The sequence below is a fragment of the Molossus molossus genome, unplaced genomic scaffold (genome assembly GCF_014108415.1).
Source record: "Molossus molossus isolate mMolMol1 unplaced genomic scaffold, mMolMol1.p scaffold_m16_p_12, whole genome shotgun sequence".
NCBI classification, from domain to species: domain Eukaryota; kingdom Metazoa; phylum Chordata; class Mammalia; order Chiroptera; family Molossidae; genus Molossus; species Molossus molossus.
In genome coordinates this window covers 56,333,264-56,355,857 of record NW_023425347.1, presented here as the reverse complement: position 1 = coordinate 56,355,857, position 22,594 = coordinate 56,333,264, and the positions used below count along the sequence as shown (strand labels likewise).

The 22,594-nt window shown below is 36.9% G+C and overlaps 1 protein-coding gene across 11 annotated transcripts in view; it reads right to left on the bottom strand.

Moving 5' to 3' along the window:
* The window catches only part of LOC118626377 (integrin subunit beta 3 binding protein), a 65,240-nt gene that overhangs the window by 23,225 nt on the left and 19,421 nt on the right, over nucleotides 1-22,594 (bottom strand). For 10 of the 11 annotated variants that reach the window (XM_036256002.1, XM_036256001.1, XM_036256003.1 and 7 more), the window contains 2 exons: nucleotides 8,780-8,915; nucleotides 1,346-1,409 (listed from right to left, as the gene is read on the bottom strand). In XM_036256002.1, coding sequence (XP_036111895.1) covers nucleotides 1,346-1,409; nucleotides 8,780-8,915 — 200 coding nt within the window. Of the gene's footprint in view, nucleotides 1-1,345; nucleotides 1,410-8,779; nucleotides 8,916-15,546; nucleotides 15,590-22,594 lie in introns of those variants that run through there. The other variant, XM_036256011.1, reaches the window with a different exon arrangement.

The window sequence follows — 22,594 nt, the reverse complement described above, 5'->3', positions numbered from 1 at the left end:
TTTCCTCGTAATATCTAGTTGAGATAGGTTTCACTGAGGAAATGGGAACTTTGATTAGGGGAAGACAGGAGTAGTAATTTACACTAAAACTATTTTGGGACAGGGCACATGAAAATATTTGGAGCTTGGGGGAAACATGGGCAGGGAAAGCAGCTAGGAAAAGCAGATAAAGGGGTACAGTGATAAATGAAGATGGCCAAAGAGACTTCTTTGAGACCCTCTTCCCTGCATCCCTATTGTACTCTAAATGGCATTCACTTTCTATCTTTTAAACTACAGTATGAAAAAAATGGACTTGTGGCCCTGACCTGGGGGTATAACTACAAATTACAACACTATATGAAAAATTTATTCTGAGTTCCATTCAAATGATTTAAAAACATTTTGAAACCTTACCCACAACCCATTTCTAAGCTGGGGAAGGTATATTAACATAAGACCATAAGCTCCCAATGGGTAGAAACTTCATTTTCCTCACATCTACCCATCCATCATATTGTCTGGCACACAGAAGAAATAGCTGAAAGGGTAAATGAGGTGAATATATGAACTGCTTTGAAAATTTAATCCCTGTTCTCCTTAATTCATTTTTTCCAGCCTCAGTGAATAAATATTCTTTCCAGAATATATAGGCAGTAGCTTTCTGCAGATAATGACCTCATTCAGGCACCATTAGCAGTCCAATATGAAAATGCTTGGCTGCTGGCATGTAGCCTTCTAGGTTCCTCCAGATCCCTTACTCTGCTGGCTTCACTGTGCTTAGCTCTTGAACCAGCAATTTGTTAGGTATTATGTTTCCAGACAACATATTACCTCTCTATCCATGTAAATCTGAAATGAGTGTATTCCTCAGTTTTACCCTAAGCTGGTCTCTTATGTACAGGCTAGGAAAACTGGGCTCAATTAGTATTAAAATTAAAGTATCAGCCCGGCTGGTGTGGCTCAGTGGATTGAGGGTCACCTCATGGACTGAGAGGTCCTGGTTCAATTACAGGCCAGGGTGCATGCCCAGGTTGCGGGCTCGATCCCCAGTGGAGGGGTGTGTAGGAGGCAGCCGATCGATATCTCTCTCACATCACTGTTTCTCTCTCTCCCTTCCTCCTCTAAAAAAAAATAATAATAAAAAATCAATAAAAAAATTTGAAAATTAAAGTATCATATATCACCATCATATGAACACTGTAAAACATGTCACAAAATATTTTACTTCTTTAAGAAATAATAATTCAACTCAGGTAAAACTATTATTTTTTGCAAAGAAATAATTTCTCTTAAATTATCACTAATAAATATGATGCTTTTCTTTTAAAAGATGTGTATATTATTTCAAAAACAACAAACTTACTCATCGTCTTTTGTAGATTCCTTTCTTTTGGTTAAACTGAGATGATTCAGTTTTTTTCTCTTTCCTATACATGTGCAATAAAAAGAACATAAGGGGAAAATTGTCAAATTTTAAATAAAATTTAGAGCACCACATGTTAAATAAAACGGTAGACAAATGAAAGGGAAGTAGGAAACAAAGTACCATGAAATTTGCTATGGGAAAAAAATTTCACTATTATGGATAACTTTTCAATACCTATTTTTGTTTTTTTCATTTCCTATTCTATTTTTTATTCATGATGACATTATATAGAAGAAAAAAAACCAACCTTTTAAAAAATTTTCTATTGGGGCTTAGTATAATAAAGAGAAAACTGGAGAAATTAAGTTATCTTTCATATATGTGTGGGGTTAAAAATGTAACTTTGATTTCATAGCTCTAGTAGAACATGATGTTTACATTTATTAGTGTCAAGTAAATAATTGTTTTATGAGCTAACATTTAGTTGTTTGTTCTACAGTACTTGATAGTACAATATACACTATATACTTTAAAAATATTTGACGTATAATAAGTATCTGAGGACACATTAGCATAAAGTTTCTGTGTCTTACATATATGACCTTTGATAAATGTTTATTGAATGAATAAACAAGCAAATGAATGAATAATCCAAACTCTTTACTACTAATGACAAACAGTAAAGATAAGAAATTTTTTAAATGTATAAATGATAACACCCCACCTCACACTACTATTGATTTTTATGTAGTTCCATCTGTTCGACAACTGGCACAGGAAGTCTTATTTACTTAACGTTCTCATTATTTTTCTAAAAAATTGTTTGATACAATATATTGTGAAAAACTCTCTGACTCTCCAACAGAAATATAATGTGAGCCACTTAATGTAATTTAAAATCTTCTACTAGCAAAAGTTTTAAAAAGGAAAAATAGGTGAAATAAATTTTAATATTTCATTTAACCCAATATACCCCAAATATAATTTTAACACATAGAATATAAAATTATTATTGAGATAATTAGTATTCTTTTCTCACATTAAATCTTTGCTCTGTGGTGTGTATTTTACACTTATGGCACACCTCAATTCAACGAGCCACATGCCAAATGCTCTATATCTACATGTATTGAACCTTACAGCTGTAGGATAATACCACAGGAGGCGCCAATACTTCCAGATGAAATCAAATATACAGATAACATGAAACCAAGTTCTTTAAATGTTCAAGTGTAATTTATTAACATATTAATAAATATATTGTCTGGAACAGACTTTCCAATGCTGGTTTACATTTTTTTCTTCACTTAATTTTTATTCCATTAAACTTACTTGCTTTATTACTAGGGAAAAAACTTATTTAAAATGTATTTTCTATGCTCTGGTATTTATAATTTTATTAAGAAGGTTTAGAAACTGATTAATAATAATTTCCACATTGTTACTTTGAACCTTATGCCTTCGCTCAAAAAAATTATTTCAAAACTAAGCTGTCATCTCAAAATAGACTTTAATGCCAAAAAAGAAACACTTGTTATTTAGACATTTTGCTAAAGTACTCTCTCTTGCTTAGCTTTTCATTATTTGACTTGTCTGTATCCTTACATTCCAAACAGAATTAATGAATATGGTTAAGAGTTGTTTTAATGAAGGATAGAAGAGTAAAAAGGTAACATTTATTATTTTGGAGAACTTTGAGGAAATAATTCTATTAAAATCTGTCTCTCTAAAGAAAAAAATCAAGCTAGAAATGTATGTTTTGTAGAAAACCACAAATGAAAATCCACAGTACACATTAAACCTTTATTCCTTAATTTTGTACTATGCTGACTGTATTCAATAAAGCTCCTCAATTAAACATTAAAATTACTGTGTTCCTGCCCTGGCTGGGTAGCTCAATTGGTTAGAACGTTGTCCTGATATGCCAAGGCTGTGGGTTTGATCTCCAGTCAGGGAACATACAAGAATCAGTTAATGATGCATAAGTAAGTGGAACAACAACAACAACAAAAATCAATGTTTCTCTCCTGTTCTCTCTTTCAAATCAATCAATCAATAAAAAAATTTTAATTATTTTGTTCTTTTAACTTGTAATTAATTTTCACATTTTAGCACGTTAGGAATGTTAGGTGAGAAATAGTAAAAGAATGCTTTATTTAAATTTTCACCAGTTATTCAATACCTATCTAAACATTTTTATTATTCTAAGAGGATTAGTAAAACCCCATCCTATGAAATAGCATCAATCTCAATCTTTTCATGGGAGGACTTACGTTTTTAACATGTATTTCCAATTGTTAAATAGGAGGAGTTTTAATATCTCTAAGAACAACACCTGGAACAGGTATCAAAGACTGTTGAGTAGACTCTAATATAATATTAAGAGTCTTCCAGTTACTTAAAAATTACTTTCTTTCCATTCTATTAGCAATTAACATATGCTAAAGGGCTATGAATTCTATATGGTCTTTTTCTCACTAGGTAATAAACAGTTGTGTACTTGATTCCCTTTAAATGCAATTTTGCAAACACTGGTAATAAACATACCATCACTAAATCTGGACTACATTCAAAATTGTATTTGGACTTTCCAGTAAGGCTCCAAGGAACCCTTTCGCTAACTAATGAAGAGAGCTTTCAACAGATCATAACATTTAGAAGTACAACCAATGATGATGATGATAATGGCTATTATATAGCATTTTTAGGATTAGACACTGTTTTAAATGTTACATATATGAACTAATTAATCTATACAACTCCGAGGTAGTCACTTTTATTCTCATTTTACAGATGAGGAAATTAAGGCACAGAATGGCCACATAATTTAGCCCAGACCCCATAGCTAGTAGGTGGCAGTCAGGATCTAGGCCCAGTCACCTGGCTGCAAAGAAGGTGCTCTCAGCCATGATGCGATGCTTATTTATTATATTAATCTAAAGTTCAAACAGGTTTAGGCTACTATCATGCTGCTACTAGATACACATACTTTATAGCGGACACATATCTCAGGCATCATTTGATTCCAAACCAAAAGTTGTAACTTGAGGAAAACCTTGACTGACCTAGAGAGATTCAAATAATTTGTGTAAGGTGTCACATACTAGTTAGTAACTTTTTTTTTAAAACAGTCTGCCAGATCAAGTTTGAGCTTACAAGCTATGAGGCAAGTGGAATCCTGTCATTCTTTTAGTTAACCAAATTAATATTAGTAAACAAGTAGGAGAGTGAAGAACCTCTTTAGAGGATCGATTCATTAAAAATTACAATGTTGCCCAACTGGTGTGTCTCAGTGGCTGAGCTTCAACCCATGCACCAAGAGGCTGCTAGTTCGATTCTCGGTCAGGGTACATGCCCAGGTTGTGGGCCCAATCCCCAGTGGGGGGCATGCAGGAGGCGGCCAATTGATGTTCTCTCTCATCAGTGTTTCTATTTCTCTCCTTTCCTCTCTCTCTAAAATTAATAAAGAAAAAAATTACAATATTAATGGCAATTTTAAAATTCAAAATACCTTTACTGAGTCCTATGGAAGAAAATATAATATTTTAAAAATATTACCTAAATTATTGAATAGAAAGGTATCAATGAGAAAACTGGAACTACTTCTTATCTGCTAAAACATTAATATTTGAGAAGCAGCAACAGAGTGGTAAGTTTTAAAATCTTTCATCCAAATTAGTTTGTGGACTGCATTAAGCAGTATTTGGCTAGCCTGGCCGGTGTGGCTCAGTGGACTGAGGCCCCAGTTCGATTCCCGATCAGGGCACCTGTCCAGGTTGTGGGCTGGTTCCCCGTTGGGGGCATGCAGGAGGCAGCCGATGGATGTTTCCCTTTCACATCGATGTTTCTATCTCTCTCTCCCTTCCACCTCTCTAAAAAAAATCAATAAAAAATATTTAAGAAAAAAAAAAGCATTTGGCTCACATCTCAAATTGCTCATCATATATCTAAATTGATATTAATCAACAGCTCTTTTGAAATACATATCACCTGTTCCATCTTCCACTTAAAAAAAAATTTTAAAAAAAAGTCTTGCCAGAGCCTAGCATCTGATCAGTCTTTTCAAAGAAACTGCTTTAAATTTTGTTGCTTTTCTTTATTATTGCCTTGTTTTCTATTTAATAATTTGTTTGTATCTTTCATTATTTTCTTTCTTCTACTTTTTCAGGTTTGTTCTATTGTCCTTTTTCTGTCTTTCTGAGTTGAATGATTGGCTCATTATTTTCAATTATTCTTTCTTTTTGTTTTTGTTAATCCTCACCGGAGATTATTTTTTCCATTGATTTTTTTAGAGAGTGGAAGGGAGGGGGAAGTGGGAGAGAGAGAAAGAATCAGAGAGAGAGAGAGAGAGAGAGAGAAATACCAGTGTGAGAGACACACTGATTGACTGCCCCCTGCACATGCCCTACCTAGGGCCAGGGATGAAGTGCAACCCAGACCCGTGCCTTTGATTGAAAATTGAACACGAGACCCTCCGGTGCGAGGGCCAATGCTCTAACAACTGAGCCACACCAGCCAAGGCCAATTATTCTTCCTTTTAAAATATATGTATTGTAAGTATACATTTTCCACTAAAAACTGTTTTGATATAGTGCAGTATTTAGATACAAATTTTTCCTCTAAGTGTTGACATGTTTTCATTATCATTCAATGTATAAATATTTCATACTTTCCATTATGATTTTTCTGATCAATGAATTATTCAGAAGTTTCTTGATTTCCAAACATGTGTGCTAAAATTTTTAGAGAATTGCCTTTTTATTATTGATTCCTAATTGCATGAAATTTTGGTCAGAGAATATGATCTGTACAACAGCAATTTTTAGTATGATGTTTTATCATATTCTCTTTATATCTCAGTGATGTTACACTGCTGCAATCTGGGTGATTTCTACAGATCTAGTGTCTAATTTGTAAGTACTCACTTTAACATTGCAAATTTGTTATTTATCCTTCTACCTTAATTATTTAAAAACAAGTCTGATTCATTCTTGGGAGTAAAGGAGAGAAAAAAAAACATATCATTCTTCCTCTCCTCTGAAAAATATATGATAGTTTGAAGAAATTTGCTAAGGGTAAGGGAGGGTAGCAATATAATGACACACATAAATATATATATATAATGTTATATATGTATATATATACATATATACACATATAAATACATAAATAAAATGTAAAAGTTGGAATCAGTCACCCCATTTTTGGCCTGTGCAGACTGTAAGTAGAGGGAAGACTTAGAATCAGATCTTTTTTTTTTTTTTTTTTTATCACTACAAATGGATTTAAATTTATTAAGTCATCTGTTCACATACTATATGGTTCAGATGTATATAGAACATATATATATATATAAATAACTGGAGAAAAGGTATTCCAGGATTGAGAGAACTGCAAGTATGATGACCTTGAGGTGGAAAGGGGCTCAGCATGATTACAGAGTGGCAAGAAATAATGGCTAAAGTAGTGTAAATTCGGGAAGGGTTAGGCAGGTGGTATTAGATGATGCATAACCTAAAGTTATGATAAGGTTTGGAAGTGAGTATTATGATGGGAAGTGAGTATTACCTCAAATGTCCTTGAAAATGTTAGATAAAGGTCCTTATTTAAATTGTACCTTATGTTTTGTATGATATTTAAAAGGTGAGGATTGTTAACAGAAGTTATGACTTAATTTGGAACTTAAATTACTTCGTAAGAGTCAGGCTTTCTCATTTCCAAAACATGTGTAAGATGACATAATCTGATATAAGAGCCTACACAGAATTTTCCTACTTTGAGCATCAGTTTGGCTCAGAGGTTAGAGCATCAGCCCAAGAACTGAGGGATCACTGGTTCGATTCCTGGTCAAGGAAACGTACCTCGGTTGTGGGTTCGATCCCTGGCTCCAGTGGGGGTTGTGTGGGAGGCAATCAAATGATGTCTCTCTCTCTCTCTTTTCCTCCCTTCCCCCTGCCTATTCTATCTAAAAATCAATGGGAAATTATCCTTGGGTGAGGATTAAAAAAAAAAGAATTCTCCTACTTTGACACTTCTGTATATGACATACATATATCAAATAGTACATAAAACACATTATGTACAGTTTAATTATAGTTTGAACCAGTGTAATCACAATATAGGTTAAGAAATAGAATACTACCAGCTCCTCAGGAACCCTTGCTATATGACTTTTTAAAAAAGAGCTTACTTAGTACTATAATCTGTGATAATTATCCACTTAAATGTCAACTGGAATCATGTGACCAATCTTTTTATGGGCAAAAGGAATGTTCCCTTAAGTCTATATTTAATTTCAATATGGAAATTGAATACATATCCACTTAAAATCTATTCACATTTCAGTATAGAAATGTGCCATCTCTAAGGCACTAATTTTTATTTTTAAACGTAAGATATACCAAGTGTATAAAAGACAGAACTATAGAACTTGAAGAAAATGTATACGTTTTTGTAAAAGCAAACTTAATAGTGATAGCTTTAAGATAAAAAGTATTTGATTAAAGTAAAATAAAAGTCCTTCAAAAGTTTAAGATCTCATTATGGGTTTCATTACAACAAATTAGGTAAAATGATAAGACTTCTTTGTTTCTGTGTAGCTTCTAGTATATGCTTAGCACTCAATAAATGTGAAACAATAAAATATGAATTAGGCTAATCACAGCATATCTAAAATATATTTTATTAAATTTGAGCCTACTTAAAATTTTATATTATAGAAACTTGACATGTCACTGATTCATAACCTTTTCCAGTATTAAAAATTAAACCTATGAAATCCAGATTTCTATATCTTTTAAATGTTTATTTAGCGATAAACTACCAGAGAAGAAATATGTATGTTCAAAAACTAACAATATTGTAAAATAAAAAATGTCATATCAAATTCAGTTCTTCTATTAAGGAAAATTCTAGAAACCGTTTGCAAATGCATTTAAAATAGTAAAGAAAACAAAGGGAATGAAATATAATAAATAAAAGGAGCTATATAAAGATACACAAAATGTGGATAAACTTAAATGGACAACATGTATAAAAATAACATTTAGAAGTATCATTCTTAAATTGTATAGTGCAGCGGTACCTGAATTATGTGCCCTTTAATTTATGCACATGATGGATAGCTTGTTAAGAGGTGTATCTGTAACCATTATAATTGATAGTAGCTGAAGGCAGTCAGGCCATAATTTCTGTTTAATGGATGGGATAGTAAGGGAACAAAGTCTGCAGTAGCATTTTAAAATAAGTGCCTAGAAAGTTTACATTTATTTCCAAAGTAATACCTATCGTCTAGCCTTTTCTATGTGGAATTCTTTAAGAAAGAAGAGAAAAATCAGCTGCAGCAATATCCATATATTATTAAATCAAAATTTTGATTTAACCAATAACTAGAAAAATATTACAGTAAGTGGAAAAGAATGTTTAACTAACCATTTGATGGTCCATTTATGTGCTCATGTTCTTTAGAGCTTGTGGGAGAAGCAAATGGGCTCAATCGACAAGTTCCAGTTGTTGGAGAATAATTTGTAATACTTTTCTTCTTTGTGATTTTTGAAGGATCAAGTGACTGGAAATAAACATTAATTTGGGACAAAAACACTTATGTTTAATTATAGATCTTTGAAAACTCACAAAATTCAACCAATACTCTTTTTCTTGTTCTTCCTTTTGGATTTTAAGTATACTCAATTATCACCTTCAAAGTGCACACTGTGTTTTCAAGTTATGTATGTATTTTAGGTCTCCTCACTAACTGGGGCATCTTAATTTGATATTCATAAAATTTTAACACTAAAGGGTTGTTACCTTCTGAAATAGTACTTCCAAACAAGCTAGAGAAGGCTGACTCTTCTAGTTATATCTTGACTTTTGCTGTCAGTTGAACCTGAAGTATAATTATGGGGCCAGGCCAAGAAAACTCTCAGATCTTGTATTAAATTCCTCAAGAAAATCTTAGGAAGGACCAGTACTGTCCTAAACTTTCACAAACTTGTTCTGTCACAGTGTCTTGTCTTATTGATAACCAAAACAATGTTTAAACAATTGAGTATGGAATTCAAGGACTTTGAGAATTTGGCCTATCCTATGCAAATCCTCTACGCAGCTTCCTCTTCTGTGTTTTCATAGGCCCTGTGCATACTTCCTATTGCAGTTAGTGAATTTTTATATTTCTGTCTGCCCCACTAAAATTTGAGTTCCTGAAAATAAATCTTCATCTTTGTACCCCAGAACTAAAGATTGTTGATGAATATATGACTTAAAAGGAACGGTGCAAAAATATGATGTATTACAGAATTGTACACAAAAAACCTATATAATTTTATTGCCCAATGTCACCACACTAAATTAAATTTTTAAAAAAAGGAGGGGACAGTCCAATAAATTTGGCCAAGCTACTCTCTACATTTGTTCCTTAGTTCATTCAATCAATATTAAGTGGCACCTGTAGTCTCAGTATCTAGGCAATATACATTTGGGCCTTAGCCCTCTCGTTATCTTCCCTGGGACCTAGTCTTTGGTTTAGGTTCCTGTTCATGATCCACTTCTTCCAAATACCCATTTTCATACTATTAATTGCTTGTTCTTCTGAATTCCTTTTAAACTTGTTTTCTATAATACTTACTAATCACCCAGCACTTGCTAACTAATGTGTATAAAGAAATAGAACAAATTGTTCTGGCCTCAGATAGAGCAAAGAACAGGTCTTACAGTAGTATGTGTGCTGAAGAAATTAAGGGGAGAAAGAAAATCAAAGTGGGCTGCAGTGACCTCACAGAGAAATTCTTGTGAGGGTGAAGGGTGAAGCTTAGGTAAGTGAAAATAAAGGCATGAAAAACCTGGAATCTAGATGTCAAACAGACATCACAGAGTGAATTTGGGCGATAAAAGAAAGGTCTGAAGGCTCATGATATGTTGCCAACATTGTAGAATTGAACTTAGCTTGGTAGCTGTCTTGAAATAGTTCTATAATTCTCTATTGTCAACTATTCTTTATTTTTAAGACACCATGGCAGAAATAGTGGCAGTGTCATATTTTTCAATAATCTTCATATTAGTTCCCGAATCCAAAGCATCAACATTTTTTTTTACAGTTAAGATTTTAAATGATAGACACTTCTTTGTATTGAGGGAACAAAAGCATTCCATTCTTTATTTTATGTACCCAGTAGCCACAGATGTAACCAATATTTTTTTTAAAAAAACCAAACTATAATATGAAGTTATAACTCTAACACAATCTTTTTTTTGTAGGGTGAAAGGGTTTTAAGTCTCTTTATCAGGTGGTTATTATTACCTCTCCATCTTGGGTTTTTACCTGTTTATATGTATTCAGTCATAAACTATGACATTTATCCAATCCTACCCTACTTTTCCAAGAATTTATTGCCCAGACTATTTCACTGTGTATGTACAAGAAATGAAAGTCACTACCCTAATGTACATTTATGTCAATCTGTTTTCCTATTTTCACCAAAAAATTATTTTTTCCACTTGCCAAATATCTAAACATTGTAACTGTAGATAATAGATTTCTCCTTGAAAACAATTTTCTAGCTTTCATAAAATAAGTCTTTGTGTGTGCGTGTGTGTGTGTGTGTGTGTGTGTGTGTGTGTGTGTATCCCCCCCCCTCTTCTTCCCTCACCTTAAAAATACCGAGGTGCGCCCAGGCCGGTTTGGCTTAGCGGTTAGAGCGTCGGCCTGCGGTCCAGAGAGACCCGGGTTCGGTTCCCGCTAAGGGCATGTATCTCAGTTGCAGTTTGTCCCCGGCCCTGGTTGGGTTGTGTGGGTGGCAACCACTCGATGTGTCCCTTTCACGTCGATGTTTCTCTCTCTCTTCCTCTCTCTCCTTCCCACTCTATCTGAACAGAAAATGGAAAAATATCCTCAGATGAGGATAAAAAAAAAAAATACCGAGGTGTCTCTTTTGCCCTTTCTTTTTTTGGTCATCTCTGTTGGTTAAAAGGGAAACTGTCTGTCTACAATTACTATACATAGAGTAATACATGCTATCCCACTAAATATTCTTCAGTAAATAAAGAATTTTTATGTATCTGCCTACTGATATACATGAAGGCATAATCTTACTTAAGTTATTATCTCCCTGAAAATTGTATCAAGATCTTCTAACTTTTAAGTCTTAAAGATGCTTAAAAGTGCCCCTGGAATTAATCTGTGAATTTCCATTCTGTCATCCCCCAAATGTTGAAGGACTTGGCCTAGTAATTAGTCTCCCACAATAGAAAAGTGAAGATGACTGGGGTTTGTAAACAGCTTCCAGTGACTTTTCCATACAAAGTACTTGAATTGGCTCATGTTGCAGACTTTCCTAAAAATTTCTCAAACAAGCAGCATCTGGCCTTGGCAAGCCTCATACCTCTTGCTAAGTGGCCCCAGACCTGGCACTAATGGCAGCTGACCTTGGTTTGCAGCTTGACCTCTCCCAGGCACTTCCAAGCCCAGCACAAATAGCAGCCCCCTGCAGGTGGCACTGTAGCCCTGGGCAGGGAACACTCAGTGACTGACCTTGGCCTTCACTTCCCGGGAGGTCTCAGAGCCATTGCACCCAGTGGACAGTTTCACACCATGATGAAGAATCACCCAACTACCACCACAAGTGACACACTCAAAGGTCACACTCAGGGTGCATTTGAGATCTTACTCCTCTGCATGTGTTGTAGGTTTGGCTCAAATAAACTCTTAAAAAGGTTTGGCATCAACATTTACTTGGTAGCTGGTAGTAAACCGAAGAAGCCCACCCAAGACCATAAACCAGGAATGGTGCTAGGTACAAGGAAGGTCCCATTGCACCCCACTGTTTCCCACTTTGCATCAGGTTAATTTGGTTAGCTCCAGGAGACAAAAACTTTAAAGATCACTGACAGCCACCTGGAGGTGTTGTTTATTAGAAAGGACATCTAATAAAAGACACACTCCAACTTCACTGGAAAGGATCTTATCAGACGCCTAACCGTGAATGGACATCTATCCCTGTCTGGAGGATAAGGAGCTGATGACACCAAAGGTAAATGCATCGGCAAGGCATCGGCAAGGCCTGTATATCTAAAGATTGCTATTGAACTCAGAATCCATTTTGTTTGATTGTCTTTATGTGTCTGCTAATGATATTAGTCATTAATAATCGTTATATTTGTTCTTTTGTTTTTTTCCATATAGTCCAATTGTTTATGATTATTGGACATGTATAAGATACCTGTTAATACTCTTTCATGGCTCATGTAAATGTTATACTAAATGCCAAGTACAGAAAGATAAGCAGGCAAAACTTAGATCATGATAGTTCATAGGACAGAAATGATCCAGAGTGTTTTTTCACAATGAAGACCATAAGACCTGGCTGCCTTCCATTTACCAGCCCCTCCTTTTTGGGAAATTTTCTGCCTCGACTCAAATCCCATGATTATAGTACTGCTCCAGCCCTAGTGGTCAACAAGACAATATCAATACTGAGACTTCCTAGGAATGAGCCTTCCTACTGCTGTAAGACCATACTGCCCAACCAAAAAGTTGGTCATTAATACATCCTTCTGATTAATTTCTGACCAAAAGGGGCAACCATAGAGAAAAACAGGGTTCTATGAAAAGTAACCTCACAGGGTGATCTGATCATAAATTCCTAACTGGGCAAGTCATGGTGGGTAGTCAAAACCCAGGCCTATAACTTCTTTAGTGAAAGGTTTAAGGCATCCCTGCCCATTGTTCTTGTGCATCTAGATTGATACACCTTTGAAATGCCAGAAGTGGGGCATTAACCCTCAAGAGAGCACATAATCTTATTAACTATCACATAATCGAATCCCCGCTTCATTTTCTCCAGTTTTCCTTATAGACCCTTCTTAATTTCAAGTGCATAAAAGAAGCTGCAAAACTGTTATCCTTGGGAACATCTGAGATCTTGTTCTACAACTTATGCTATCAGTTTGGCTCAAATAAACTCTTATAAAAAGGAGGGAGGGTGGGAGGGGGAGAAGACTCAGTGAGCACCAGAGCCCCGCTAAAGTGAGTCCTGCTCTGTGGAGTTGGTCCCTACAAAGCAGAGCCTCCATGGTGGTCATGACCAGTCCTCACAACCAATTGGCCTGGGGGTAAGTCCCTTTCATTGATATGCCCACAGCAATCAAGGCTCAACTACAAAGGAAAGGAGCATACAGCCCATAAGGGGTGCATACCTGGAATGCCCAACTTGGGTGAACGGGGAGGCTGTGCCACTGAGCCCAACAGGACACTACATGAGGCCTCTCTATCAAGACCAGGAGACATAGCAGCTCTACCTAATACATAGAAGCCCACATAGGGAGGCTCCCAAAATGAGGAGACAAAGAAACACGTCCCAAATGAAAGAACAGAACTAAACAAAATGGAGACAAGCAATCTACAGATACAGAGTTCAAAACACTGGTTATAAGGTTGCTCAAAAAACTTAGGGGTAGAGTAGAAAAAAATAGCAAGAACATCAACAAAGAGATAAGAAAAATAAAAATGGAACCAGGAAACACAAAAAAGAACAGGTCAGAAATGAAGAATACATCACAGGGAACTGACAGTATTGTAAATGAAGAAGAGGATCGCCCTGGCTGGTTTGGCTCAGCGGTTAGAGCACTGACCCGCAGACCAATGAGTCATAGGTTCGATCCAGTCAAGGGCACATACCTTGGTTGCGGTTCATCCCTGGCCCTGGTTGGGATCATGCAGGAGGCAACCTGTCTGTCTCTCTCTCTTTCTCCCTCCCTTCCACTCTATCTGAAGATAAATGGAAAAATATCCTCAGGTGATGATTAAAAAAAAAAAAGAAGAGGCTCAAATCAGAGGTTTGGAAGATAAGGAAGCAGAAAACACCGGCAGAACAGCAAAAAAAGAATCCAGAAAACTGAAGATAGTATAAGGAACCTCTGAGACAACCTCAAGTGTACCAACATTCACATCATGGGGGTTCTAGAAGGAGAAGAGAGAGAGCAAGAAATTAAAAACCTATGTGAAAAAATAATAACAGAAAATTTTCTTAACCTGGTAAAAGAAAAAGACAAACAAATTCAGGAAATGCAGAGTCCTAAATAAGATGAACCTAAAGAGGCCCTCCCAAGAAACCTAATAATTAAAATGCAAAAGGTTGCCCTGGCCGGTTTGGCTCAGCGGTTGGAGTGTCGGTTTGTGGTACAGAGAGACCCGGGTTCGGTTCCCGCTAAGGGCATGTACCTCGGTTGCAGTTTGTCCCCGGCCCTGGTTGGTCGTGCGGGTGGCAGCCACTCGATGTGTCCCTTCACATCGATGTTTCTCTCTCTCTCTCTCTTCCTCTCCCTCCCTCCCGCTCCATCTGAACAAAAAATGGAAAAATGTCCTCAGGATTAAAAAAAAAAAAAAAATGCAAAAGGTTAAAGACATAATCTTAAAAGCAGCAAGACAAAAGCAGTTACTTAAAAGGAAGCTCCCATAAGACTGTCAGCTGATTTCTCAACAGAAACTATGTAGGCCAGAAAGGATTGGCATGAAATATTCAAAGTGATGAAAAGCAAGGACCTACAACTAAGATTACTCTACCAAGCAAAGCTATCATTCAGAATTGAACGACAGATAAAGTGTCCCAGACAAGAAAAAGCTAAATGAGTTGACATGTCTGTCACCACCACCAAACCAGTATTACAAGAAATGTTAAATGGTCTTCTTTAAGAAAAAGAAGGAAAAAAAAGATAAAATGGCAATAAATATATATCTATCAACAATTACTTTAAATGCAAATGGTTAAATGCTCCAATCAAAACACACACAAAGGATAAATGGATAACAAAACAAGACCCTTACATATGTTGTCTACAAGAGACTCACTTCAGATCAAAACACACACAGAGACTGAAAATAAAGGAATAGAAAAAGATATTTCATGAAAATGGAAACAAACAAAAAAGCTGTGGTAGCAATAGTTATACCAGACAAAATAAACTTTAAAACAAAGGCTATAACAAGAGACAAAGAAGGACCCAGGGATTCTACTTCTGAGTATTTATCTGAAGAAACCCAAAACACTAAATCGAAAAGACATATGCATCCATATGTTTATTGCAGCATTATTTACAATAGCCAAGATATGAAAGCAACCTAAGTGTCCATCAATAGATAAATGGATAAAATGGTGCATGTATATAATGGAAAATGACTCAGTCAGAAAAAAAGAATGAAATCTTACCTTGTGCAACAGCATGGATGGGCCTAGAGAGTATTGTGCTGAGTGAAATAAGTCAGTCAGAGAAAGACAAATACCAGACAATTTCACGTACATGTGGAAAATAAAAAACAAAATAAGAAAATAAGCACACCAGAAAAAACATAGATACAGAGAACATTCTGATGTTTGCCAGATGGGAGGGGTTAGGGGGTAGGGTGAAAAAGGTGAAGGGATTAAGAAGTACAAATTGGTAGTTACAGAGTAGTCAAGGGGATGTAAAGTACAGCATAGGGAATATAGTCAATAATATTGCAATAACCATGTATGGTGTCAGATGGGTACTAGATTTATCAGGCTGATCACTTCTTAAATTATATAAATGTCGAATTACTGGGTTGTATACTTAAAGCTAATATTATATTGTATGTCAACTGTAATTGAAAAATAAAAAATTATTTAAAAAGAAAACTGGGGTTTCAGAGAAGACTGAGCTTCTAACTGAGAAGTCTGGCATTCTTTCCACTAGGCAATGATGAATGCTACCTACCAGATCCTTTAGAAAAAGAAGAAAAAAAAGTGAGATGATTTGGGTAGAGAAGGGAAAAAATTCAGGATGTAAACAAAATGTAAGAAAATAGAAATTAGGTAAATCACAACTACTTCTTTAATACTTTACAACTGCTTGTAATATTTACTGACTCCTTAAAGATATTTACCAGAAGTACTGAAAAATAAAGATTCTATGATCAGCCCAAATACCACTACACTTTAAGATCAAACCTTGTATATTCAAATAAGTAACGTTTGGGCATTGATTTTTCTGTCTTAAAAAAAGAAAAGAAATTTTCTCTCCATAATTTCAAATATATACGACATTCTCCAATATCTTTCACAAACTGTAGCTTGCTTCATCACCTTATTTAAAGCATATTCTACCAAAAAGATGCCTGAATTTTATTGATTTTTACCTATTATAAACAGTCTAGAAAGTACTAAAGGTTCTTTCAGTATGAATTATGGGATATTAAGGATCTGCTCTGCTACTATTATGAACTACTAGCCCATGCTTGCTATCACTGAAATATTTAAGACACAGGTACTATAAGTTTTTGGATAACCAGAACTAAAAGAAAAGGGCAGCCAAAGAGAGATAATTCTTTATAAACTTATACTAGTTTAATTAGGTTATCTCACCTAAGATATTCTTATGCATTATGAGTACTAATTATGAAATTTAAATTAGAAAACTAAATATTAGCTGTCTCAGAAACTTTTCACAGTTTGGTCTAGAGTTCCAAGAAGAGTTCTAGATACCAACTAACTTCCAATCATCTGTCACACGTATCATCCTTAATGGTTCTAATAATGTCAGGGTTTTGTTGTTATTTTTAATGGTAGTTATGGAGAATAATAGCATTTTGCACTTACTTCAGTGATCTTACTGGGATAGCAAAGAAAAAATATAGCCTATACATTAGATCTGTGGTGATGGAAATGTTCTATTTCTTGACTGGGTGTTTGACACATAGAGGTACACATATGTTAAAACTCGCTTAATTGCACACTAAAGATCTGTGAATTTCACAATATAGAAATTTTACTTTGATAAAAAATTTTAATAGAAAAATATTTGAAAACTGGCTAAAAAGTTCATACACTAGATTTTCTATTTGTGCTCATTATTATTGTTCCATAATTTTAAGATATTAAAATATTCATTTTAATATTATAGATATTACTATTCTGTCACTCTCTTCCACTGCAATCCTCAAGAAATTTTTAATTAAATCTTATTATGGCTGTTTCCCATCATTCCTCATATTTATTCGGAATATAAAGTGAACTCCACCTCAAACATATTTTTGTTTACTGAAGTACGATTTACATAAAATAAAATGCACAGATCTTAAATGTTCACTTTGAAGAGTTCAGACAACTGTATACATTGATGCAACTACCACCCAAGATATAGAACATTTCTATCATCCTAGAAGGTTCCCTTATTATCCTCTTCTACTCAATTTCCACTCTCCAGCCTAGAGACAACCACTTTCTAATTCCTATAAACATAGTTTTGCCTATTCTTGAATTTTATATAAATTAAGTACACAATTTTTGTATTTGGTTTCTTTTGTTCAATGTTTATCAAGATCCTCTATGTTGTTGCATGTGGTAGTGTATGTGTGTGTCTCCCTCCCACTCTATCTGAACAAAAATTAGAAAAATGTCCTCGGGTGAAGATTAAAAAAAAAAAGTAGCCCTGGACAGTTTTGCTTAGTGGTTAGAGCATTGACCCGTGGACCAATGAGTCGTGGGTTTGATTACGGTCAAGGGCATGTACATTGGTTGTGGTTCATCCCCAGCCTTGGTCAGGGTCGTGTGGGAGGTAGCCAGTCGATGTGTCTCTCTCACATTGATTTTTCTCTCCTCCTACCTCCCTCCCACTCTGAAGATAAATGGAAAAATATCCTCGAGTGAGGATTAAAAAAAAAAAAAGAAGTGCCCTAGCCAGTTTGGCTCAGGAGTTAAAGCATCAGCCTGTGGTCCAGAGAGACCCGGGTTCAGTTCCCGCTAAGGGCGTGTACCTCAGTTGTAGTCTGTCCCCGGAACTGGTTGGTCGTGTGGGTGGCAGCCACTCGATGTGTCCCTTTCACATCGATGTATCTCTCTCTCTCTCTTCTTCTCTCTCCCTCCCACCTGAACAAAAAAAAAAAAGAAAAAATGTCCTCGGGTGAGGGGAAAAAAAAAAAAAGAAGTAAAACTACCTATATTTGCAGATGACATGATTTGATGTATAGAATATTCTATGCAATCTAATAAAAAATTAGAGCTAATAAGTTCAGCAAAGTTGCAGAATATATGATCAATACACAAAAATCAGTTTCATTTCTACACATTAGCAATGACCAATCTAAAGTGAAATTATAAAAATATTTATATTAGCATCAAAAAGAATAAATTTAACCAGCCCAGCTGGTGTGGCTCACTGGTTGAGCATTGACCCATGCACCAAGAGGTTGCCAGTTCAATTCCTGGTCAGGGCACACACATGCCCAGGTTGTGGGCCCCATCCCCAGTGTGGGGCATGCAGGAGGTGGCCAGTGTTCTCTCTCACTGATGTTTTTCTCTCTCTCTCTCTCCCTTTCCCTTCCTCTCTCTCTAAAATCAAAAAAGAAAACAAGATTTTTTTTTAAGAATACGCCCTGGCTAGTGTTAAGTGGTTAGAGCACTGGCCCACAAACCAGAGAGTCCCGGGTTTGGTTCCCACTAAGGGCACATACATCGGTTGCAGTTTGTTCCCAGCCCCGGTTGGGGTCATGGGGGTGGCAGCCACTTGAAGTGTCTCTCTCATATCAATGTTTCCCTGTCTCTCTTCCTCTCTCTCTCCCTCCCGCTCTATCTAAAGATAAATGTAAGAATGTCCTCGGGTGAGGATGAAAAGTAATTAAATAAAAATAAAATGAATAAAACCAAATGAGATACCACTTCACACCCAGTAAAATGGCTAGAATCAAAAAGTCAGATAACAGGTAGGAAGATGGTGGCGGGCAGGACCGGAGGGAGGGTGAGTGTGTGAAAGAGTGAGCTAGTGTGTGAGAGTATGAGTGGACGTGAAGGTGGACGACCAAACCTGAGCAGTGCAGAGCCGTGGAGCAGAAAGTTCCTGTGCTATGGACAGGAGCAGCCAGTAAGCAGCTCTTCAGGGCGCTTCTCCCTGCGCCTCGGGGAGGTCCCACCATTCTGGAAGATCCTGGGTCTTCCCTGGGAGGAGGCAGTGGGAGCGGCTAGGGCCCAGCAACCTGAGCCCACCAGCGCACCTGGCACCATCGGACCAGTGGACACTCTGTGTGAACACAGACCCGTGCACAGTAGTGGAGCTCCCAAGGTGCTGGTCGCAGAAGCCACAGACAGCCGGGAGCCCACCACCATCCCCCATAGTAGCAGCCCAATCAGAGTCCAGATATACACCAGCAACAGAGGCTGGGGAGCAGATATCCATCCCCAGGCAACAGAAGCACAGACCAGCAGCTGAGACCCACCCCCAAAACTACAGCAAAAGCTGAGTAGGAGTTGAACCCCACTGGGCAGCAGCACTCCCCAGCCGCCAGCTGCAGGACCTGGGGCTCCACAGAGGCCTGAGCGGTCCAGCAGCTCACAAAAGCAGTGGGAAACCGGAGCCCGAGAGACTGGTGTGATCCAGCTGCCCGCCCACAGGACCTGCAGGGTGCGGGTGGTGGTGGTGGGGGGGGGCGGCACCAGAGAGGCCTGTGCAACCCAGCTGTGCACAAGATAGGCATAGAGAATGTGAAAATGGAGGCAGAGTGAACAGAAGCTATGCAGACGATCTCCCAAGACCAAACTGGAATTACAACTAAAATAAAGACAAATCCTTGGAAAAAAGCAACAGAAAAGCAGCAGGACAGGACCATATAACCAGGGACACTAGTAGGATCTGCAGAGGCATGAGAGCGTGGCGGAATGGGAGCCCATGGACAGCAGCAGTCTTAGCTGTGAGTAGTGCCATTGGGGAATAAAGACCAAGCCCACTCCACAGCACAGAGAGCAGGGACAGAGCACTAAAATAGCCTCAGCCACTAACCTGGGGGCTAAGGCAGAGGGAGGGCAGACTGGGCTGGAACTCTGTGGGGACACCCAGGATTTGGAGGGCACTCAGAGTTTTTACTGAGTTGCAGCAACAAAGGACGGTGGCCAGTGTGCTCCTTCCCCGATCTGTGGGGAAAAGCAGCCCCCCCCCCGAGATTCAGCCTTTCCCAGGTGAGACAAAGAAATGCAAATTGAGGCTCATTAACAACCAGCCTCTATCCCACTCTCTGTAAATCCTCTTAGGCAGAACACCAGGGCTATATTCCAAGGGACTGAGTAACTGAGACTACTAGCCACCAGGAAAAAGCTAGAGGATAACTGAACCTTTCCTGGGCGTGCAAATCTACCCAGGAAAGTGAGACTTGACAGTGGCGTTTAACATGGGCCCTCCCAGCCTCATCCAAACCCAGTAGAGAGAGCCACAAACAGCAGAACACCAACACCCACAGGGAAAATTTGGGAGGCTACAAAAACCACTGAGATAGCCAAAATGGTGAAACAAAGAAACAAATCCCAAATGAAAGAACAAGAGAACTCTATCGAAGATGAGATAAATAAAACGCAGCTAAGCAAATTATCAGAGGTAGAGTTCAGAGCCATGATCTTGAGGAAACCCAAACAGGCCCACACCAAGACACATAGTAATTAAAATGCCAAAAATTAAAGACAAAGAGAGAATCCTAAAGGCAGCAAGAGATAAGCAACAGGTTACTTACAAAAAAAACCCCATAAGGCTCTCAGCGGACTTCTCAACAGAAACACTACAGGCCGGAAGGGAGTGTCATGAAGTAATCAAGATCATGAAAAACAAGGATCTGAATCCAAGACTACTCTATCCAGAAAAGCTATCATTCAAAATAGAAGGTTAAATAAAGAGCTTTCCAGACAAAAAAAGGCTAAGGAAATATATTAACACCAAACCAGCACTGCAAGATATGCTAAAAGGACTGTTGTAATTAGTAGAAGAAAGAGGAAGAAAAATATAACCGCACTAAACAAAAATGGCAATAAATAAGTACATATCAATTATCACCTTAAATGTGAATGGTATGAACGCTCCGATAAAAAGACACAGAGTAGCTGACTGGATAAGAAAGCATGATTCACATATATGTTGTTTACAAGAGACCCACCTCAAAACAAAAGACTCACATAGGTTGAAAGTGAAGGGATGGAAAAAAATCTTCCAAGCAAATGGAAAGCAAAAAAAAGCTGGGGTAGTAATACTCATGTCTGATAAAGTAGATTTCAAAATAAAGGCCATAACTAGAGACAAAGAAGACCTCTACATGATATTGAAAGGATCTATCCAACAGGAAGATATAACCTTGATAAACATATATGCACCCAATTTAGGAGCACCAACATATATTAAAAATCTTTTGGAGGACTTCAAAGGAGAAATTAACAGCAATACAATCATAGCAGGGGACTTCAATACCCAACTAACATCAGTGGATAGATCTTCTAGACAAAAAATTAACAAGGAAACACAGACTCTAAATGAAGTGCTAGATCAAATGGATTTAATAGATATCTACAGAGAATTACACCCCAAAACTGCAGAATTCACATTATTCTCAAGTGCACATAGGACATTCTCAAAGATAGACCACATGTTAGGTCACAAACTAAGTCTGCACAAGTCTAAGAAGACTGAAATCATATCAAGCATCTTCTCAGATCACAATGGCATGAAACTAGAAATCAATTGCAATAAGAACATGCAAAGACATTTGGAAACATGGAGGCTAAATAGCATGTTCTTGAACAATGAAAGGGTTACCATGGAGATCAAGGAAGAAATTAAAAACTTCATGGAAACCAATGAAAATGAACACACAATAACACAAAATCTATGGGATATAGCAAAAGCAGTTCTGAGAGGGAAGTTCATAGCACTACAGGTCTACCTCAAGAAGCAAGAAAAATTTCCAATAGACTATCTAACCTCACAACTTAAATAACTAGAAAGCAAACAAAAAGAAAACCTCAGAGCAAGTAGAAGGAAGGAAATAGTAAAGATCAGAGTAGAAATAAATGACATGGAGACCAAAAAAACAATTCAAAGGATCAATGAAACAAAGAGCTGGTTCTTTGAAAAGATAAACAAGATTGATGGACTCTTAGCTAGACTCACCAAGAAATAAAGAGAGAGAACCCAAATACACAAACTAGAAATGAAAGAGGAGAAATAATAACTGACACCACAGAAATACAAAGGATCGTGAACAAACATTATGAACAATTACACAGCAACAAATTCGACAATCTAAGCGAAATGGACAAATTACTAGAAACACATAGTCTCCTAAAACTGAGCGAGGAAGAGATAGAAAACTTGAACAGACCAGTAACAACAAAAGAAATTGAAGATGTAATCAAGACTCTCCCAGCAAACAAAAGCCCAGGCCCGGACGGCTTCACGGGGAAATTTTACTGAACATTCAAAGAACTAATACCC